Source organism: Balearica regulorum, chromosome 17, assembly GCF_011004875.1.
Source record: "Balearica regulorum gibbericeps isolate bBalReg1 chromosome 17, bBalReg1.pri, whole genome shotgun sequence".
In the NCBI taxonomy this organism is placed as follows: Eukaryota; Metazoa; Chordata; class Aves; order Gruiformes; family Gruidae; genus Balearica; species Balearica regulorum.
The window spans coordinates 1,477,424-1,495,734 of NC_046200.1; the positions used below are offsets into that span (position 1 = coordinate 1,477,424).

The 18,311-nt window shown below is 39.6% G+C and overlaps 1 protein-coding gene across 1 annotated transcript in view; it reads right to left on the reverse strand.

Annotated features, from left to right (window-relative positions):
• Window positions 1-18,311, reverse strand: part of KIAA1671 (KIAA1671 ortholog) — an 86,533-nt gene that overhangs the window by 54,228 nt on the left and 13,994 nt on the right. Inside the window, exons 2-5 of the mRNA XM_075770040.1 lie at window positions 9,159-9,273; window positions 6,943-8,602; window positions 5,696-5,789; window positions 688-3,903 (exon numbers count right to left, since the gene is read on the reverse strand). Of these exons, the coding sequence (XP_075626155.1) occupies window positions 688-3,903; window positions 5,696-5,789; window positions 6,943-8,549 (4,917 nt within the window). The 5' untranslated portion in view covers window positions 8,550-8,602; window positions 9,159-9,273. The remainder of the gene's footprint in view (window positions 1-687; window positions 3,904-5,695; window positions 5,790-6,942; window positions 8,603-9,158; window positions 9,274-18,311) is intronic.

Here is an 18,311-nt window from a genome sequence, read left to right on the forward strand (position 1 = left end):
TACATGCGTACACATACATATGTATATAAAAAGCTCTTTAAAAAAAAAAAAAACAAAAACCAATGGAAGTTCAAAGTTGAAAACGCAAAACGGAAAAATATTGTGGCCATCAGCCTCCAGCTGGCTCTGCATCAATGCATTCACCTGTCGCTGCGTTAAGGGGATCACTTGCATTTCACCAAAGTCAGTATCAGCAGTGAGGCAGCACATACAAAGGAGGGCCATTCACCCAGTAAAAAAATAACAACTTGCTTCCTACAGAAAAAAAAAAACCAAAACCAAAAACCCAAACAAACAACTCCAAAAAGATCACTGTTGACAACTTATACAATAAAACCCAAACTACTACTATTCAAGTAATTATAAAATTGCAGAGTTAACAATTCAATATTCTAGGTTCATAGCATTAATAAAATAATATGCACCTATGTTAAAGCATTTTCACGCTCTCCATGGAAACATCAATAAATATCTATATACTTGAAACAAAAATCTAGTCATCTAGTATAATACAAATTCTCAGGAAAATACAACCCAATGGGAAATTAACTCCATTGAAAAGTGTGTACCTGCTCACTTGCTGCAAAGCCACAGCTAATGCTGAGAAGCAGCAGAGACACAGAATAAAAGCTTCTCCTCACTTTCAGTTTTAGTTACAGGCAACACTTAGAACCCATGTGGTAATACCTTTTTATCCTCATGGAAGAAGGATTCTGACTGAGATGACATCTTCTGTTTCCACCCATTATCTGCACTTTCCAGTGGAAAGCTTTGCCTGGGTCGGTACAGATCCTTTCTTCCCCTTGCTTCCTGCATGAGCAGTAGATTGTCTTTTCCTTGGCGGCTCTTTTCTGAATAGGATCGTCTTAAATCTGGGGGTGCACTTCCTAAACCAGATATATAGTTCTTCCATTCAGTTTTACTTTTCACATTGGAAGAGCTGTTCTCACACACTGTCTTATTTGCATCGTCTTTGTTCCTCATTATAGAGCTCCTTGCTACATTTTTGCTCCAATCACCTTCTGCAGACACCTCCAAGAACTGTTCTTTTGTGACCAACTTCTTCGGTAAGAGGCCATCATCTGTCTTTATGGACAACTTGGAAGAAAAATTAACGTCCAGCTTTTGGTCTGTGGCAACCACATTGATAGGCTGTACCTTATCAATGACAAATTTTGAACTTTGATTCCTGGAAGTTAAGTCCCCTTCTTCATCCTCATCAACAATGAAAGTCTTCTTCCTAGTGAACTCCACAGGTGAATTTAGAAACTTATCTGGAAAAAAGCCACTAGGATTTCCCCAGTACGGAGGACTGAACTTTCTGTCTTTGGATTTCTGTTTATCAAATTCAGGGCTACGTGATTCCAGTTTCTCTTCGCTCTTTTCATTTAGAATTAATTTCTCTGTCCTACAGTATTCTTCTGCACCATCACCTTGTTTGCTATTAACAGAATAGTGATCTGATCCCTTCCAGTCTTTCCAGCTATAGGAAGAAGTCATCCTATCTGACACATTTCTTTTGTTCTTTGATTTCTCCCTACTAAACGAACTGTGATCTTCAGAGAGCTTGTCTTGAATGTTGCTGGCCTTCACCGATTCTTCCTTATATTCTGCCATAAGCGCATCAATATCAAGAATCTGGGATCTGTAACCGTCCTCAGCCTTCCTTTCAGATAAATCGTAATTATTTTCACTTCTTTTCTGGGGGACTAGTTCACTGTCTTTATGTAACTGTGCAAAACGCAAGGGGGATCTGGGTTCATGGTAAGAGGAAACTTTTCGTCTGCTACCTTTGAGATCAGTTTGAGCTGTATTATCCAGATCCGGTTTTAAAAGGAAAGCATCAACATCTATAATTTTCTCTTTAGAATGATCCAGACCTCTTTCATGATACTGTTGGTTATCTTTCCTAGACAAACGAAAATTACCAAATGCAATGTTTTTGGAAAAAATGTCATCTTTGTCTTCTTTTTTGACCCAATCCTTGTTAACATACACTTCCCGTGCGTCTTCTCTACAATTTGTACTCACCAAATTTTTATTTGGTTGCTGCAATAAAGGTTTGGACCTTCCAGGAAGAACAGGGTCCAGGTTAATTGTTGCTCCCTCACTTGAGCTAGAAATTGTATTAGTTTCATTTGCACTAGGAGTGCCAACAAAGCTTTTCTCTTTTTTGTTACCAGGAATCTGGTAAGTCACTGCAAAATAAGTTGCCTTTGGCTCAAAGGCAGAACTCTGATTTTTCAAGTAATCATCAGGACTGCCAAGAAGAGTTTGGTTTGCCTCACTCCCTTCCATCCCTTCTTTGCTTTTTTTGCTTCTCTTTTTAACTGAACCTTCATCCAATTGCAATGAATCTGTCTGACTCAGCCTTTTGATGTTCTCAGGGGTGAGCCAGACGACTTCTTCTGTCTTGACAGAATCCTGAGGCAAGGTTCTCCTCCTCCATCTTTCAGAAATCTTCAAGTCAGAAACGCTACTTCTGGTTCTCCTGACTTTTTCCTCGGGATCTATTACTCTGAGTTTTTCACTGTTTCCATGAGCTGTACTATCTAAGCGAAAGTCTTGCTCTTTGCAATTTAAGTCTAGGCTTTTCCTTAAGCCAAAGGCCCTCGATTCCTCTTTATTAATGGTTAGTACTTTTGTATCAGGGAGGTGGCTACTGGAAGATTTACAAAATTGTCCACTCAAAAGCACTGAAGACGACTGGACCCCATGCTTATTTACACTTGTTGAAGTAACTTCGCGATCAAAGTTGGTTCTGAACTCAAAGCTGTCGGTCCCACCTGGTCTAAAACTCCTTTTCTCTGAAGAGCATTTCATCGTATTAGACCTCTCTGGTTTATCCATGGAAGAGACTTCACTCTTATCATTTTTACTTTCAGAATGGAGTTTGTTTACTTTTTCATTCATTCCCAAATATTTACTTTTGTTTGTAGAATAAGGTATTTTCTCAGCTATTAAGGTTGGATCAGTTTCAATTTTCCCAGAATCTTTTTTCTGTTCAAGTAAAGTGCATTCACTGGAGAAAACATCAGTAGGTTCTCTGAACACAGACCTGCTCGCAAAACCTTTTGTGTCTCTAGCTTCTGAAATAATGTTATCTTCTTTCAAGTAGAGAGTTTTACTGTTTGTCCTAGCCAACTGACCAGTGTGTAAAACATCCTCATCGGTTTTATTCTCTTTCACGGACGATTTTCTAGTTCTGAGTGTCATGGCCTTTTTTTCAGGAGCCATTGTAATGGCTTCACTAAGAGCTCTCTCACCACACGTCTGAAAGATTTCGTATCTCGGCTCTATTCTTTGGTAAATTAGAGAGTCTTCTGCATTTTTAGGAGTGGGTTTTTCACTCTTCTCAACCCAAGATTTTTCTAAGAGAATTCCCGGAGTAATTTTCTTTTCTTCACTCAAACAAGCTGGTTTTCCATTTTTTTCTACATCTGCTATATGTTTTGACGAATCAGATTGCTTGTGATACTCCTGCTTTAGACTAGCAGTTTCCTCCACTTCTCCCATCCACGATCGTCTGTTGTGCCCCAAAGTCACCACGTCGTGCTTTGCCTCAGGCGCACTGTTCATTGTCAGTGCAGAATCTGGTCCAGGTTGATCAGCAGCAACGTTATGCCTCTGAACATTATGGTCAAACATGGTGGCTCGGACAGTTTTAATGTAGGTCTTTTCCATAAGTGTGGTTGGTTTTAATTTTTTTTCCAAGTTGCTTGTGAATGAGACAGAATTTTCACTTTGCTGAGAAAAATGCTGACCATCTCCAAGGAAGCTTCCTTTTCTCTCTATCTGATCAGGGTTATTTGTTATTTTTACAATCTGCCGGGGTTTCCAAGGGTTCCCAGTAGCATGCACTTCAGTGAAATCTGTGGCATGTGCAAGCTTGATCTCCTTACTCTGGAACAACAAAATCCAACAGTTAAGACAGTTTCTTTAAAAGATGTCGAACAAAGTTTATTTTAAAACTTACTTGCACCTACTCTGTGCGACACAGCCTGCACAAGTTAAACACATCCATGTCTCTGAACACAAAATTCACTGAGACAAAGGTAATCTAAGCAAATGTGTACCTGTATAACAGAATTATATCATAGCTTGATTTTTACTTTTAACACAAGAAAGAAAAAAAAATATATGAAGTGCTGATACATGAGATATGCAGGATTCTGTGAGTTCCCGAGCTCAGATTTCACAAGACATTTTAATCAGCAGTGAGTTTGTATCCACATCATACCCCAGAGAATGCAACACATGCAAAAATAGTACAAAAAGAGAAGGTTCATAACCCCAACTATCACAGAAACATTTATGAACACTTGTGTGGCAAGCCCTACAGAAATTCAAGTTCAAAAGCAAAGCGTAGAGCAGCACCACAGGGATGTAGGTACCTTCAGAGGAAGGCTGCGCTCCTGGGAGACACCAAATACACTTGTACTGCATTTCGTAAAAGCTGTCTTTTCAAATACAGCTGTTCACTAAACTAAGTGGTTACATGGTCAGGAACATGAAGCTCTGAGAGAAGATCACAGCTGGAGCTGCTCAGCTAAGAAGAATGTTACAGCAGAGTTGAAGTAAAAAGAGAAATATTTATTGCCAATTCTTTACCATTATCTGCTTTCAGGAAATACAACTAGCTGAAAGATGTTATTTTTAATAACATTTGTTGAAAAAGCAGAGCATGCAGATAATAAACAGAATCAAAGACTACTCCCCGGTCCTACCAGAGTTCAATCTTTTATTCAAGTTTTAAAATTTAAAACTTGGAATTGACTTAAGACTCAAAAGCTGAAAAATGTCAAAAAAATTAACACTAATGACATTTATAAATAAAGATTTTTAAATCTGATCTATATTCTTCTAGGCAGAGCAAAATAATTTTTTTAATCCTACGTTATTGTCAGATTCTGAAAACAGCACTTCCATTAATGGAAGATTTTCTTTTTAAAGCAAATTGATCTTATTTAAAATGAAATTAACCTACAGAAACTTTGTATCTAGCTGCTAGTTTCCTTATCGTATATGTCTGTCTTAAATCTAGACAGGAAAAAAGCACAGTCATGAGAATTCACAAGAACTACCCTTAAAACAGCATTAAATCTCCAATACTAAGAAGTGGCAGCAGAGAAATGATGTTTTGCAACCGAAGTGTTGCTTAGAAACAAAAGACAGCCTAGCAGCTTTTACAGCAAATCAGAACTTTCTCTATAATATTTTATTGTCAAAACTTCTCAGTTAAACATTATTTAGGAGAAGTATACGGCATGTATTTAATAAGGAGCTGTGACTTGGATGTAGAAAAGCACTGCACTAATGCTATGCTTAGAGAAAATAAAGGATAATCACTGCACAAAACCACTGCAGCCACGGTTGATTCACTACGGGTTTTCATGCGTTGAAAGCCCCTTTAAAATAGTAAACAAAATACATCTCCCTCTATACCACTGCATGCCTTTAACAGCATGCATATTTAACTTGTAAAAACTAAACAGACATGATACTCCCATACCTTACCAGCGTGTCCTAAAGATAGACTTACACAAGTAAACCTCTTAGGATTATGTCACTCTTAATACTCTCCATACCCATTTCAAAGCCACTGACTGATACAGGCACGGGACACGGACAGTGCTCTGTGCCTTCTAAATGCAAACCTAACTGCAGACCACACCAGCTGATGCCATTCTCTTACTTTTTGATTTTCTTGCATGCCATTGATAGAGTCATTTCTAGTTTCAGCAGGTTTCTCAGGCTTTGCTTCACTGGTTGTTGTCGGACTTGAAAACCTAAGACAAAAGAGTTCTGTTACTTCTTTTAGTCCAGTTAGTGAGGAGGTACGCTTCCTACCAAAGCAGCGTGGTAGAAGTTATCCAATAAATTGTGTTTCTTAAAGGAGAAACATCACTATTTCATGGTAACTAACTGTATTTGGTGGTTTAATTGTATCTAGAGCAAAGGACTGTTGTTTCCCAAAAAGTAGTTAGTTAGGCAGCTTACTGTATAGTGTAAGACTTTAGAGATACATAATGAGGTATAGCAAAAGAGATACTAATACTCTCATGGCTCAGTATCATTTCTTTTCTTTATTTTGATCACAGAGTTAAAAGACCGAGGTTTGCTGAAAAATGGTACTATTCCCCTGTTCGTAGAGCAGGCCCTGTTAGCCAAACACCTGCTGCGTTGGTTACGCGAAGCACACATCCCTTACACGACCAAGCCCCGCGGCTCTTCTTTCCTTACCCCTCTGTCGTCACCGGCGGAACAGGAATGACCCAGACCAGGACCAGGCTCTCAGACAGCACTTTGTGCACGCTGCCGTGCTACTTCATTCATGTCACACACACATCTTTATGATTTGGAATAATCAATTACCCAACTTCGTACTGAGAGTATACATTTTGTCTTAGGCTAAATCTCTTTTTACTAGAAAAGATTTTTTTCCTTTGGTTTGGTATGGAAAAATTAGCAGATCTCATATTACTCTAACAACGCTGCTCATTGCCACAGCTTCAGCAGGACAGACAACATAGACCTTTAGGCTTCAGCATGACAGCAAGGTAAGATTCCTGTCTGGCTGAAAACCTGATAGTCTGTACCGCTGTCAAAAACATCATAACCATTCTTTTGCTTTCTCACAACTATGTAAGCTTGCAGCCTACAATGCTCACCCCAAGATTTCAAAATACATGAAATTTTAGATATACAGTTACAGTAACATGCAAAGGCCACAACACTGACAGCATTTTGGGGTTTTTGCAGCTGTTGTCAGGGTGCATTAATTTTTTATTTTTTTTTGTAGGAAACGGTGGGAAAGAGGCTCAAGAATAATAGTATAAAAATAATTTCATTGAGCAGAACCAGTTATTTTACTGTACTGAGAGAGCAAGTTTTACTAAATGAAAAGTTAAGAGGATTAAATAGAATTTCTGTGCAACCTACATCTTTGTAAAGTCCGCAGAAAACGGTCGTGATTGAAGTGACCTGCGTACATTTCCTGGCTTAGCATCAGCATTGTCCGTTGTCAGTTCTCTGATTCTCTGTTGGATGTTCACACATCTGTTTTCCCTCTCAGCAGCTGACTGGAGAAGCTCTGTATCCACTGACGTACTGGGATTTTCTGAAGTAAACAAACTAATGTGTTTTTTAACGCTACCTCTTATGATACTGCTCTCTTTTTCTGAGGAAACTGCAGGGCTTTCACAGCCTAGAAATGTATATGTTTCCTTTTGATCTGGTCTCTTCCCCCCTTTATTTGTTCTGCTTTCACTACTGGTTTCATGGCTTCTTTCAGAACCGTGCAAGTTAGTCATTATTTCTGGTTTTGTCTCAATTTGTTCACTTTTAGATTTAAGCTTCGTTTCCCATATGTATTTTCCATTATTTAGGATGTCAGTGTCCTGACCACTACACTTCAAATTTGTTTTAGAAGAACTGCCATTATTAAATTCAGTTTCTTCAGATTTTGGCCCCATTTCAGACTGATCGTGACAGCCCACGTCAGTAAAAGAAATTATCGATACATTCTCCTTGCTTTCGTGAGATGAACAAGTCTTCTTGCAAGAAGAAAGATCTTTATGTTCAAACTTAGCTGTCAGGTCCATGGACAAAGGCCTTGGTTTTCTAACCCAGGACTTCTCTGTAGGAGATTTCTCCTCAGAAGCTTCCACGGTGCGATGCTTTTGATCTCGTAATGATTCCAGAAAAATAGCAGATACTGGTCTATGTTTTGGCCTTTGCTGCACATCAACAGAGAAGTCAACTTTACTGTTGATATTATTTGCATCATCATTGGTTTTCTCCCCTGGACGAACTTCACAAGCATCTTTTTTTTCACCAGTTTTGAGGGAGTTCCAAGACACCGGTCTAAGACTGGAGGAAAGCGCTATCTGCCGATGAAGAAACCCTTCAGGATTCCTGGATGTCTCAGATGGCTGAGATGGTTTCTCCAGCTTCGCACTGCATTGAAGCTCTTTGGTTTGCACAGTACTAAACACTCGGTGGTCATCAGCAGCCCTTTTTTCTTGGGCCAGGCTTACCTTTGATTGCTCTGTGCCCGCTGTCTCAAAAAGAATGACAGTATTCGCACTGGGACCAGTGAAGAAAGTCATGTTTGTGACTACTTCACTGCCAGCCTTATTTTCATTTTCAATTACTTTCTGATCTACTAACGGAGGAACATTTCCACTTAATCCCTTAATAGATGATGTTTCTTCAGTGGCCTTTCTAATAAGACTACTTGATCTGAAAGCTGGAATAGGTGGCTTTACGTTTGCAAAATTATCTGAAGATTTCTCTTTAGAAAAAGGCTTTGGGAAAAGTCTCGGCCTCGATCCTAGTGATGGCATTGTTGCAGATCTCAAAGTACTCCCAAACTTGTTCTTCTCTTCAGGAGTTAGTGATGCTGAAGCCTCCTTCGTCTTGTTACTTGCATCTGAGAGCACACTTACATACACACGCTGTGATTTATCCTCATTTCTGATTTCATTTAAGTCAGGTACTGTCGTCAAAGACGCCAAAGTAGAATTTATTTCTACTCTTGTTGCCATAGTTGTAATTACACATTCAACAGAACTGAAAAAATCCAACAATGAAAAAGAATCTGGGAAAAAAAAAAAAAAAGAGAGAAAATGCAAGTATTGATGTAGAGTCAGCATGAACATCAAATAGCATCATTCTAATTTAAATTCATAAGGTAGCTACACTCAGATTAAGGTGCCTTTCAGATATGCTGTTTACAGAGTGTATCCCGTAATGAAAGACATACTGTTCTTCCTCCTCTAAAAAAACCTCCAAGAAACACCATTATTCATTGATTAGGCCTAACAACCAAAGAATATATCAAAAACCTACAAGAGCATCTGCACAGCACTGAGTTCCCATTAGTTCAGTAAGTTTCAAGGGTTGAGATACTTAAAAATAAAGAAATTAATTTCTTTTTTAAAGCAGACATCTCAATGTTGACATACAAACATCAACTCCTTTTTACAATATAAATAGCTGGCCAGATGCGTTGAGTATGTGCTTTCAAACTAACAAAAGTACCGAGATTGGTGTGACTGACAGTGTTATTTGTTATCTATTAGCTAAGGCCTACAATTAAACGATGGCAATAAAAGCATATTCCACAAATCTCCAAAAGCTTTGCTACCACTTACCATAATTTGCATTTTCTGCTGCAACCAGTGCATACAACCCAATTCACTTGTCATAGTGAAAACAAGATCTTGGTCGCCAAGATCGCATTAAGAACAGGCGCTCATCAGACCTCTCCTGCAAACAAACAAAGAGCGTTCAGATTCGAGTATGGCACATGCCCAGATCTACACAGGTAATACCACATGAGACAAAAATCCTAAGCATTTTAAGGAAAAAAAAAAAAAAGCTGGCTCCAATTTTGAAGTATAATTAACTGTATAAAGCAAAAGAATGTTTCTTTTTCAGACAGTTATTAAAGAATCAACAAGAAATTATCACCTGAAGCCTAAAGGTGTAACTGAAAGGTGAAAGGTAAATAACTTGGTCTGCACAATAGACAGACTGAATTTGAATATAGTTAAAACCACATTTCAATGAGTGCTGTTTGCAAATTCAAGTGTTGTCAATCACTGGTTAAACATGGAGCTCTGTATTACTGTAATCTCAATTACTGTAATTTACTTTCTATTGTAAATCTCCTTTCTGTGACAACAGTATGTGAAGTGCTACCTGAGAAGCTGACCTTCAAAGGGCTGATTTTCAATCAAAATATGACTTTTACCATGACAAAGCAGTTTTTCCAGTATCTCAACAACAAAGGCAGGAGATTAGCTTTGGCTTTAATTACATTCTTACTGCAGAGATGAGGGAAAACCAGCAATAATTAGAATTTCAGCAACAAGAAGTAACCTGAATTTTTCTTAATAAAAAGTGTATTTAAACTTTGTAGTAGATGCAGGAGGCTATGCAAGGTTAGATGCATTATTTTTTTTCCTTTAAAAGCTGTCATACTTTCATTTTTTAGGAAATGCATACTATATTTCACACTCTTTCACTCGGGGGTTCAATATTGTGTTGCCACCCTCTTGTCTACTTTTGGGCAGTCTTTGAAGAGGAAGTCTCTGGACTCCTCTCGCCTGATCCATTTTGGTGCGTATTTACCCTACCAATAGGCCTATTTGTAGATTCTGAGGAATATGGAGCTCCCTGCACGTGAATATTAAAAAAACACAACAGAATATTGGCATCCCAAGTCTGCAGTCGGGAAAAATGGTTATTTCAGCTTCCCTGGAACAGAGAAACAACACACTGGCACGGTAAACTGCAGAGATTTATTTTTGTCCCCTGCGTTTATGCCTTCCTCTCTCAGGCAGGCTAATGAACTCTGCTCACCTGGCCCGTTCCCTTTCATCTTTCAATCCACTTGAAATTCTGCCTCAACTGCTTACACGCGATGCTAGTCCCCTCCGAGTCCGTGACCTCTCCTTTCCAAAATAGTCGCTAACCCAATCAGCTTATCAGAATCAATCTGTCCCTTCCACAATCTCACAGATCTTAATGAAATCTTCCTCCCTCTCCCACTCCTTATTCTAAGAAACCCCATCAAAATCCGATTAAAATGCTCTCACATTCCAAGGATGCAAAGGTTTTGTGAGGAGCAGTTATACTGTAAAAGTAAAATAGTAACACTTGCAGAAATGAGGGCAATGCTAACAGGAAATATCCCAAAGCAAAAAATAAAGCTGTAAAAGCAGCATCTGTCTTGCAGTACTTGAGAATATGTTTGCTCCTCTCATTCTGTAGTTCTTTTTCTTTGGAAAAGAAGAAGGGGGCACAGAGCCTCTTAAATGGAATAAAACTTGATCCTCAACGGAACGCAAGGCAGCAAGTATACAATACGGGATATAATCCTTGCTAACAGCGTACAACTCATTTCTTCAGCCAACATTCCTAAACCACAGTTTACCCATTCTGATGATATTTGTTCCTTGGTTTTATTACACTACCCTCCAGCTTTGCAGGATCCCATTTTTTTTTTCTCTACGTGATCTAGCAAAGTCAGTTTTCAGGTTTAAGTTCTTATTGCTCACATACCCTATGTGGCCTCAAGCAGACAAGTATTCAAAAAAGAAGAACAAAATATTTTGGGGAAAAAAAAAATATCACCCTATTTTAGAAATTACAAAGCTTCTGGAACTTCAAAAACCTGTACATTTGATAAAGAGGAATCATGTTATCAATGTCACATATAACATACACTAGACATTGTGTCTTGGTTTTGAAATACATGCCCTGGTTTTGATAAACGTGCTTCTCTAATAAAATACGATCTAGTCAAGTTGGCAATGTACAAAGGTTTGGGCAATTTAAAAAAAAAAATCAACTGTAAACTAATTGCATGAGAATTTTAGATGCTACTAATATTTAGCGTTACTACTGTAATGGTACTATTACAACTGTAAACCCCTCATCGTCACCTACGGGAAGTTGTTCCCTTCCCCTGACCTGCCTCTGCTCAGGGACAGTTGGCCAACTTGCCCGTGCTGCCCATGTCCCCGCTGCCCTCTACTTGTCCCCGTCGCCCTCGGCCAAGCGCCCAAACCACGCTCTCGCCTTTTCCGGGCGCTATTTCTCTTTGTGCTCCCTAAGCATCCGTCACGCTGCCCTCGGTTGTTCTGGGTGCACTCTGTGTGCACAAAAGGCCCTGAAATCTCTTCTGAAGTTCTTCCTGCTTTTAATGAAAGAATGGCACGTGAAGGTCTCGCTCTTCCCCGCGGCTCTTCTTCCTCAGCTTCACAGCAACTGCACCCGTGATTTTTCCCGGGCCAGGCTGAACGGCTACAGGGTGTTACAGAGATGCGCATGCAAACATTGCTCCAGGCTCAAAGGGAGTCTTAAATTCTTAATATCTTGAGGTAGCTTTTGGATTTTTAATTAAACAATCTATCTTTACAAAGATTATTAACATTGCTCATTAGAAATCAAAATGGATTATTCACTCCAGTGTTATTTTTGCAAAAATCATAGGGGAAGGGCTTTACCCAAAACACACCCTTTATATTTAGCATGTATTGCCCTGCCTTGCCCACCAGCGGCACACGGAACTAGTATTTACATCAGTGGTAATTCCTTTAAGCCTATTAGGACAACAGGAGCAGCAGCCTGCAGATAATTTTTCCACCATGAATCATGTGATTACTGCCAACTTCCTTGCTTATAAATTAAGAATGTTTTAGATGACACAAAGCAAAATAATCTATAATCTGTCCCTGAACCTCACAGCAGATAAACAAGTCCATCTGTCTTTTGTAAGGATGGAAAGCATAAAAATTCCACAGAGAAAAATATCTCTGCTATTAAAAAAACAAAAAACAAACCCAAAAATCCAGTTTATAAAACTGAAGACGACCAGAAAGCATGGCTCCAACAGCGAATATCCCTGTCTGTTTAAACTAACAACGCTCCAGCAGAGAGCTACCAAACACACACAAGGTTTTCCTTCTTTAGACACAACTTTACCAGCAAATCTGCTACCAGCATGATAAAATTACTCCCTTAGTGTGTAAATACAGAAAGAGATTTGTATAATTACGTATACTGGCAGCCTCTGAAAACACAGCTTTGGCAATGACTATATATATATATTTATATTCATCTGTCCCACAGGTTGTTGCCGGTATAACAAGCCACAGGAGCCACTGAAAACAAATGCAATGACCATATAGGCTGCACAGATGTATTTCATTCCTTCTACAAAAGCCTTCCCTACTGTCTTAAATGTTTCAGTCTTTTTTAAAAAAAAAAAAAAAAAAAAAAAAAAAGGCTTTTTCTTTTTTTTTTTTTCCTTCCTCTCCTCACTGACCATATACTGGCATCAGCCTGCAGCTCTCCACATCAGTTAGCCTCAGCAGTCATCCTCCTGCTGCTTCCTACAACGCTTGGAGAGTTGCTGATGGGATCTGCTCTGCTAAGTCTTATTTAATCCAATCACTTACTGTGCACGTACAAAGAAAAAAAACCAACTTAACCATGTGTGTAAATACTGACAAGACCATAAGACTTACTCTAGCACAATCAAAATAACACAAAGAAGAAAAAAAATCTTTCCTGAAACTTTTTATAACTAAGTGGATCACACAACTTAACTCAGTAAAAAAAAAAGGCGTTTTCTATTCTTGGATTTAAGCCTGATTCACATTATTAGTACCGTCATTCACTGAAATGGGATCCATCAGTTGTATTTAAGAGGACACACAGGGTGTCTTCAAGAGAAAGATTAAGAAAAATACTGTCATACTGGCTCTAATTTTTAAAAATATCCCTGGATAAATTTATTCACAAAGTAAGAATAGGTAATAAAATGCATTTAAATTATCTTTTCTCAGATTCACAGTGAGAAGTTCAGTAGAACAAGGTGCTTATTCTGCTTCTCCACAATCAAAATTAACAGGCTGAGAACTAAAAATACATATTCCAAATCTAACAAGACAGATATCTTATGACCTGAAAGCCCCACAGATCTTTAATACTATTCCAAAAGCAATGCAAAATTTAAAACATTCTTGCTCCATTGCCTGGGTGCAAACCTATTTGGAGCCTCTATGGTGTTGGTTTTTTTTAAAAAAAAAAAAAAAAGACAAAGTACTGTTCTTTTGGATGTTACAGTCCAGTCCTATCCCAAGGATGAAATACTCCACTCTGACATTTTCTCCTACTGCAGAGAAAGATTAGCGTTTCGTTAAATAAAGTGCCCATCCTATAAATAGCAGCATTTACAAGCACTTGTAAATCTCTAATTGCTATTGCCAGAACAATTGCATAACTACCATCACTTGGTAGAGCTTCACGGAGATCTAGACATGCGCTAAGGAACAGAAGTATTTTCAACTATCCTTTTGATTGTGCTAGCATCCTGGTACTAGGGTAAAAACTTTACACCTTATAACACCCATTAATTTAATAATTTAAATATTCTAACCCATGTTACAAGGTAAGATAGTTAAATGGGTAACAAATTATAAAGCACTACAAGCAAGCAGCTTCAGTAATTCAAGCTGTCCCCACACAGGCAATAACATTGATACTGAACCAAAAATTTAATGTTACATACGCTGGCATGTCCACGTTAATGCACAACATAAATCTAAGACTATGTTCTTGATGTAGCAGGACAATCAATTGATTGAGACAACCATTCAAGAAAACACATTAATTTATGTTAAAATAGGATTCAACAGCAAAATGCAACTGTCCGGAACCGAGATGGAACACGCTGTGACAGCCGTGGGGCAGAGGGAGTCATCCTCCAAATCTCCTTGAGTTTGTGACACAAAGACCGGTCTGGAGGGAATGACTTGTGAAAAAAGATTATATGTAATAGTCTGCTTCCGCTGCTGTCAGTCCTATAGAGTCTTCATAACAATGTTTACGTGTCACATATAAAAAGTAACCAAGCAAGGATTAATCTATAAAAATTACAACCACGGCTAGCGAGCAGTAACATCCCCAGCCCTTGTCTGCCCAGCAGCATGTCTGCACACTGTTCAGAAAGAAAAGCTTATTTCTAGAAAACCTTTAAAAATGTCCAGTTTGATTCTGGATTCTCAGTCTACTCATTCTGTGGCTCTTCCCCACGCAGCACTGACGGACGTAGCGCCCACCACCCCTCCTGCCCGACAAAACGCTCTCCTCTGTAGTGCCAAGTGGTTTGAAAGGAAGAATCTGTGATTCTTCCCAGCAAAGAGAGATCCCCCCCGAACATCAGCCATGACCGTACTTTCCCCCGCATGGCCATCACATTTATTATCAATCCTCACTCATTTTCAGCTCTGAAAAGATCTCAAAAAAATTCTCCACTGAGAGTTTTGGGAGCAATTACCACCATTCTACAATTAAGGGCAACTACTTCTCTGTCAAGATAAACTTTGCTAAAACCAGACCCTTGGCTAGGGTTTTCCCTCTTTGTACATCGCTGCCAGTGTGTTCTCCTCCAGAGAGGTCCACCAAGAGCACACAGGCTGCAAGAGCACGTTAGGCATTTCCTCCGACTTGTGTAACTACCTCATTACATCTCGTTGTTCCATAATTTCATTCCCCACCACCCTCTCATTGACAGTTTCAGAGTAAACTCTTTTCCCTTCCAAGTTTCACAGAGGGTCTAATTTATTTTGAAAGTCTCACGAGACCTAGCTAGAACAAACCCTAACCAAAGGAAAAATGCTTTGAGATGTTGGTGAATCATCGGTTCTTGGTACCAAATGCTGTGCATCCTCACTCTCCTGACTGACTCATCTTTTATTTCCAGCTAGCATTCTGCATGAGGGATTCCACTCGGCTCATTAGTGGGTGGGTATTTTCAGAAAGTCCAATTCTTTCGGCAGTTGAAATAAAGAACAAAAGCAAAATCGTGATTTCTGCCAACGGAGGATGACATTCAGCAGGAACAACACGGATTACTGGATAAGGCTGAAGTCAGGCTAAGAGCATGTTTGTGCAGAAGGCCGGTATTCCCAGCAGGCCTCAGAAAGCGCTGTTTTGCTTGCTTATGTCATCAACATTTGCTTTTGTGGTCAGCTTCAACTCCTGCTAATATTCTTTTAGGTTTCATCCTCGTAAATGCGTTTCGCCCACAAACAAGACCTGCAAATAACTTCCCCCCATTATATGCAGCTTAGCAGAAAAAAAATACATTCCAGAAACAATCGCATTGCACACCAGATGAAATATTAATGATCAGGTTTGGCTACAAGCAAGAAGAATTGATTATGGAACCGAAAAAAGAAAAAGAAGTCAAACCAAGGCTCCTACAGGAAGATGTTCAGTTGTTTCAGGCAGAACTCCATTCTATCTGCAGTTCCCAAAGGTCAACAGGGTTTTACACCCCTGACGCAGCGGAGGGTGGATACTTTAACCTGCAACCTGGCAAACTTCTCCTCAAACCTTTTCAGAATCATTATAAAACTTCCCCCTGGTTAATCTGTAGGAACAACATGGTCTTCTTGCTGCAGGAAGCTTAACTTGATTTTTAACTGTATTTAAAATAATTTTTTATTAGAATAAGAGTTCTTTGCACAGATTCTAAAGGAACAGGGTTAAATCCCTGGCTATGTATTTTTCATACTCTTATGCTGTACATCACAAATAGGAAGAAATTAATCACATACTAATTTATTTATACCTCCTTTGAGTGTATGGTCTCTGTGACCTTGCTTTAGAAGAGGCGAAGTTTGCTTCATTATTGTTTCAGAAAGACATGAAGTAGCTACCGATCCCCCTGACTCGACCATCCCTTTCCAGCTGAAGCCCACAGAGGCGAGGCAGGGCTGCATTTTCTCTAGAGACTCCAGCTTTGAGTGGGAACGCTCTCATTTGGCGGGCACACCATGGACACGGCTGAAGGAGAGTAAGGAGATGGATGAGCCAGCTGTCTGCAGCACAGAGAGAAATACAGGACTGAAAAAAACCTTTGGCATTCTTCCATTTGATACTCCCCTACAGAATACCATGTTCAACACCAGGTTTCAACAGTAAAAGGAGCTTAATCACCACCCACACCTGAAAATATTTACTGTAGTTGTGTGGAGTTCTCATCCTCTTGGCAGTAAGGGAAGACAGAGGACAACTGTCTCCGATCCCAGAGCTGATGGGACACAGATACCACTGGATTTTCTGTTTCACTCACCGTGCTTGCTGCCTTCAGAGCTACCAGCTGCTGCAAATGCTTTAATAAGCAGCAACAGTATTATAGGGACAGTTTCCTCCCAAAACACTGGTAAAAACTACCCGGACACTGACATTGAAACTATTTACTTCACGGAGCAAACGTGAAGTTAAATAACCCCTCAGAAAGTCCCTGCAGCGAAACACCTCGCTAAGCTTGCCAGCCAGTACAGAAACAAGCAAAGCTAATGAGAACTGCAAAAGGTGCAGCGTTCCCATTACTCGTGGGAGATGGGTCTGCTTCTGACCCAACGTGGCATGCAAGGCAAAGTGTTGAGTGAAACAGATCTGGGGGCTTTGGTTTATTAAAAAAAAAAAAAAAAAATCCACCTACTTGCTACAAAAATAGACAAGTGCCTTCACAGAACTACTGCTTGGAAGCAAAGGCTACAAAGCATTCAGAAATAAACCTGACACATCGCCCTCTGCACCCAGGAAGGAATCAGAGGGAACGGATCATTTCGTATAAACTGAGCTTCTAAGGTCACTATATTACAGAAATAGCATGATGTGAGAAGACATTTCCTGCTTGCCACTATGCATGGCAGGTGCTTTTGTGTCAGAAGGGACTGTAAGAAAGGACAAAGCCCATAATCCTCTGATCTTCCTCCTCAAATTCTAACAAGATTTTCAGCACTGGAAAACACATTTGTGACCTGGCGCAGTAAACCACCTTCAGAAAGTATAACCAGCTCACATTGACTTGGAATCTCCAGTACTAATTTACAAATGCTATGTCTTCTACACATTTGTCCAATCACTGAAAAAGGGATTAAGGTGTTACCATACGGAGAAGAAAACAGAGTAGTTTCATCAAGACTTTAAGAAAACCTGAGGCTACTGGCCAGTTTAATCATCTGAAGAAAACCTGAAACCATAAAACAGAGGACAAAGGAAACAGAGTGATGGGACAGAAGGCCAAAAAAGAATCATGGCAGATTAAAAAGAATTTTTATATATATATATATATATATATATATATATATATATGTACATCTTCTCCAGACAGAACACCTGGGCAAACCTAAACTGCATGATTTCCATGAGGAAGACAGCTTTCATCCTGCTTTAATCCTCAGGATTTGTTCTCACCACGAAGGCTCAAAACCAGCTAAGGCCACTATGCAGCCACTGCCAACAATTATGAAAGAGCAAATACTACCCGACCTGGGAAAATGCCTTTGAGGAAGCCACAGTTTGCTCACAAGGTAGAACGGGGCCAGACCTGCCAGGCAGTGGGAGAACATCCTCCCTCTACGCAACAAAGCAGAGGTATGAGACCCACACGCGGGCCGGTGCCGGCTCAGTGCTGCAGGAAGGTGAGGAGCTGTGTAATCACAGCCCCGGTCCTGCACATGTACAAGGGCAGGAGGTGACTAACATCTTTATTTGACGTCTAAGCATTAAGATTCCTTTGCTTCTGCAAAAAGGAATAGGATTTACACTGTATTACTTTTATGCCTGTACTTGTCTTTAAGGACAGATTCTGAAGCTGCACAATCACTAGCTAAAAGACTCATTCACAAAAAGCACGTGCCACCTACAGACAAAATACTTAGAGCAAAGATGCTATCATAGATTGTGCTGCTTCTAAGCTTTCACCTGGCTGAAAA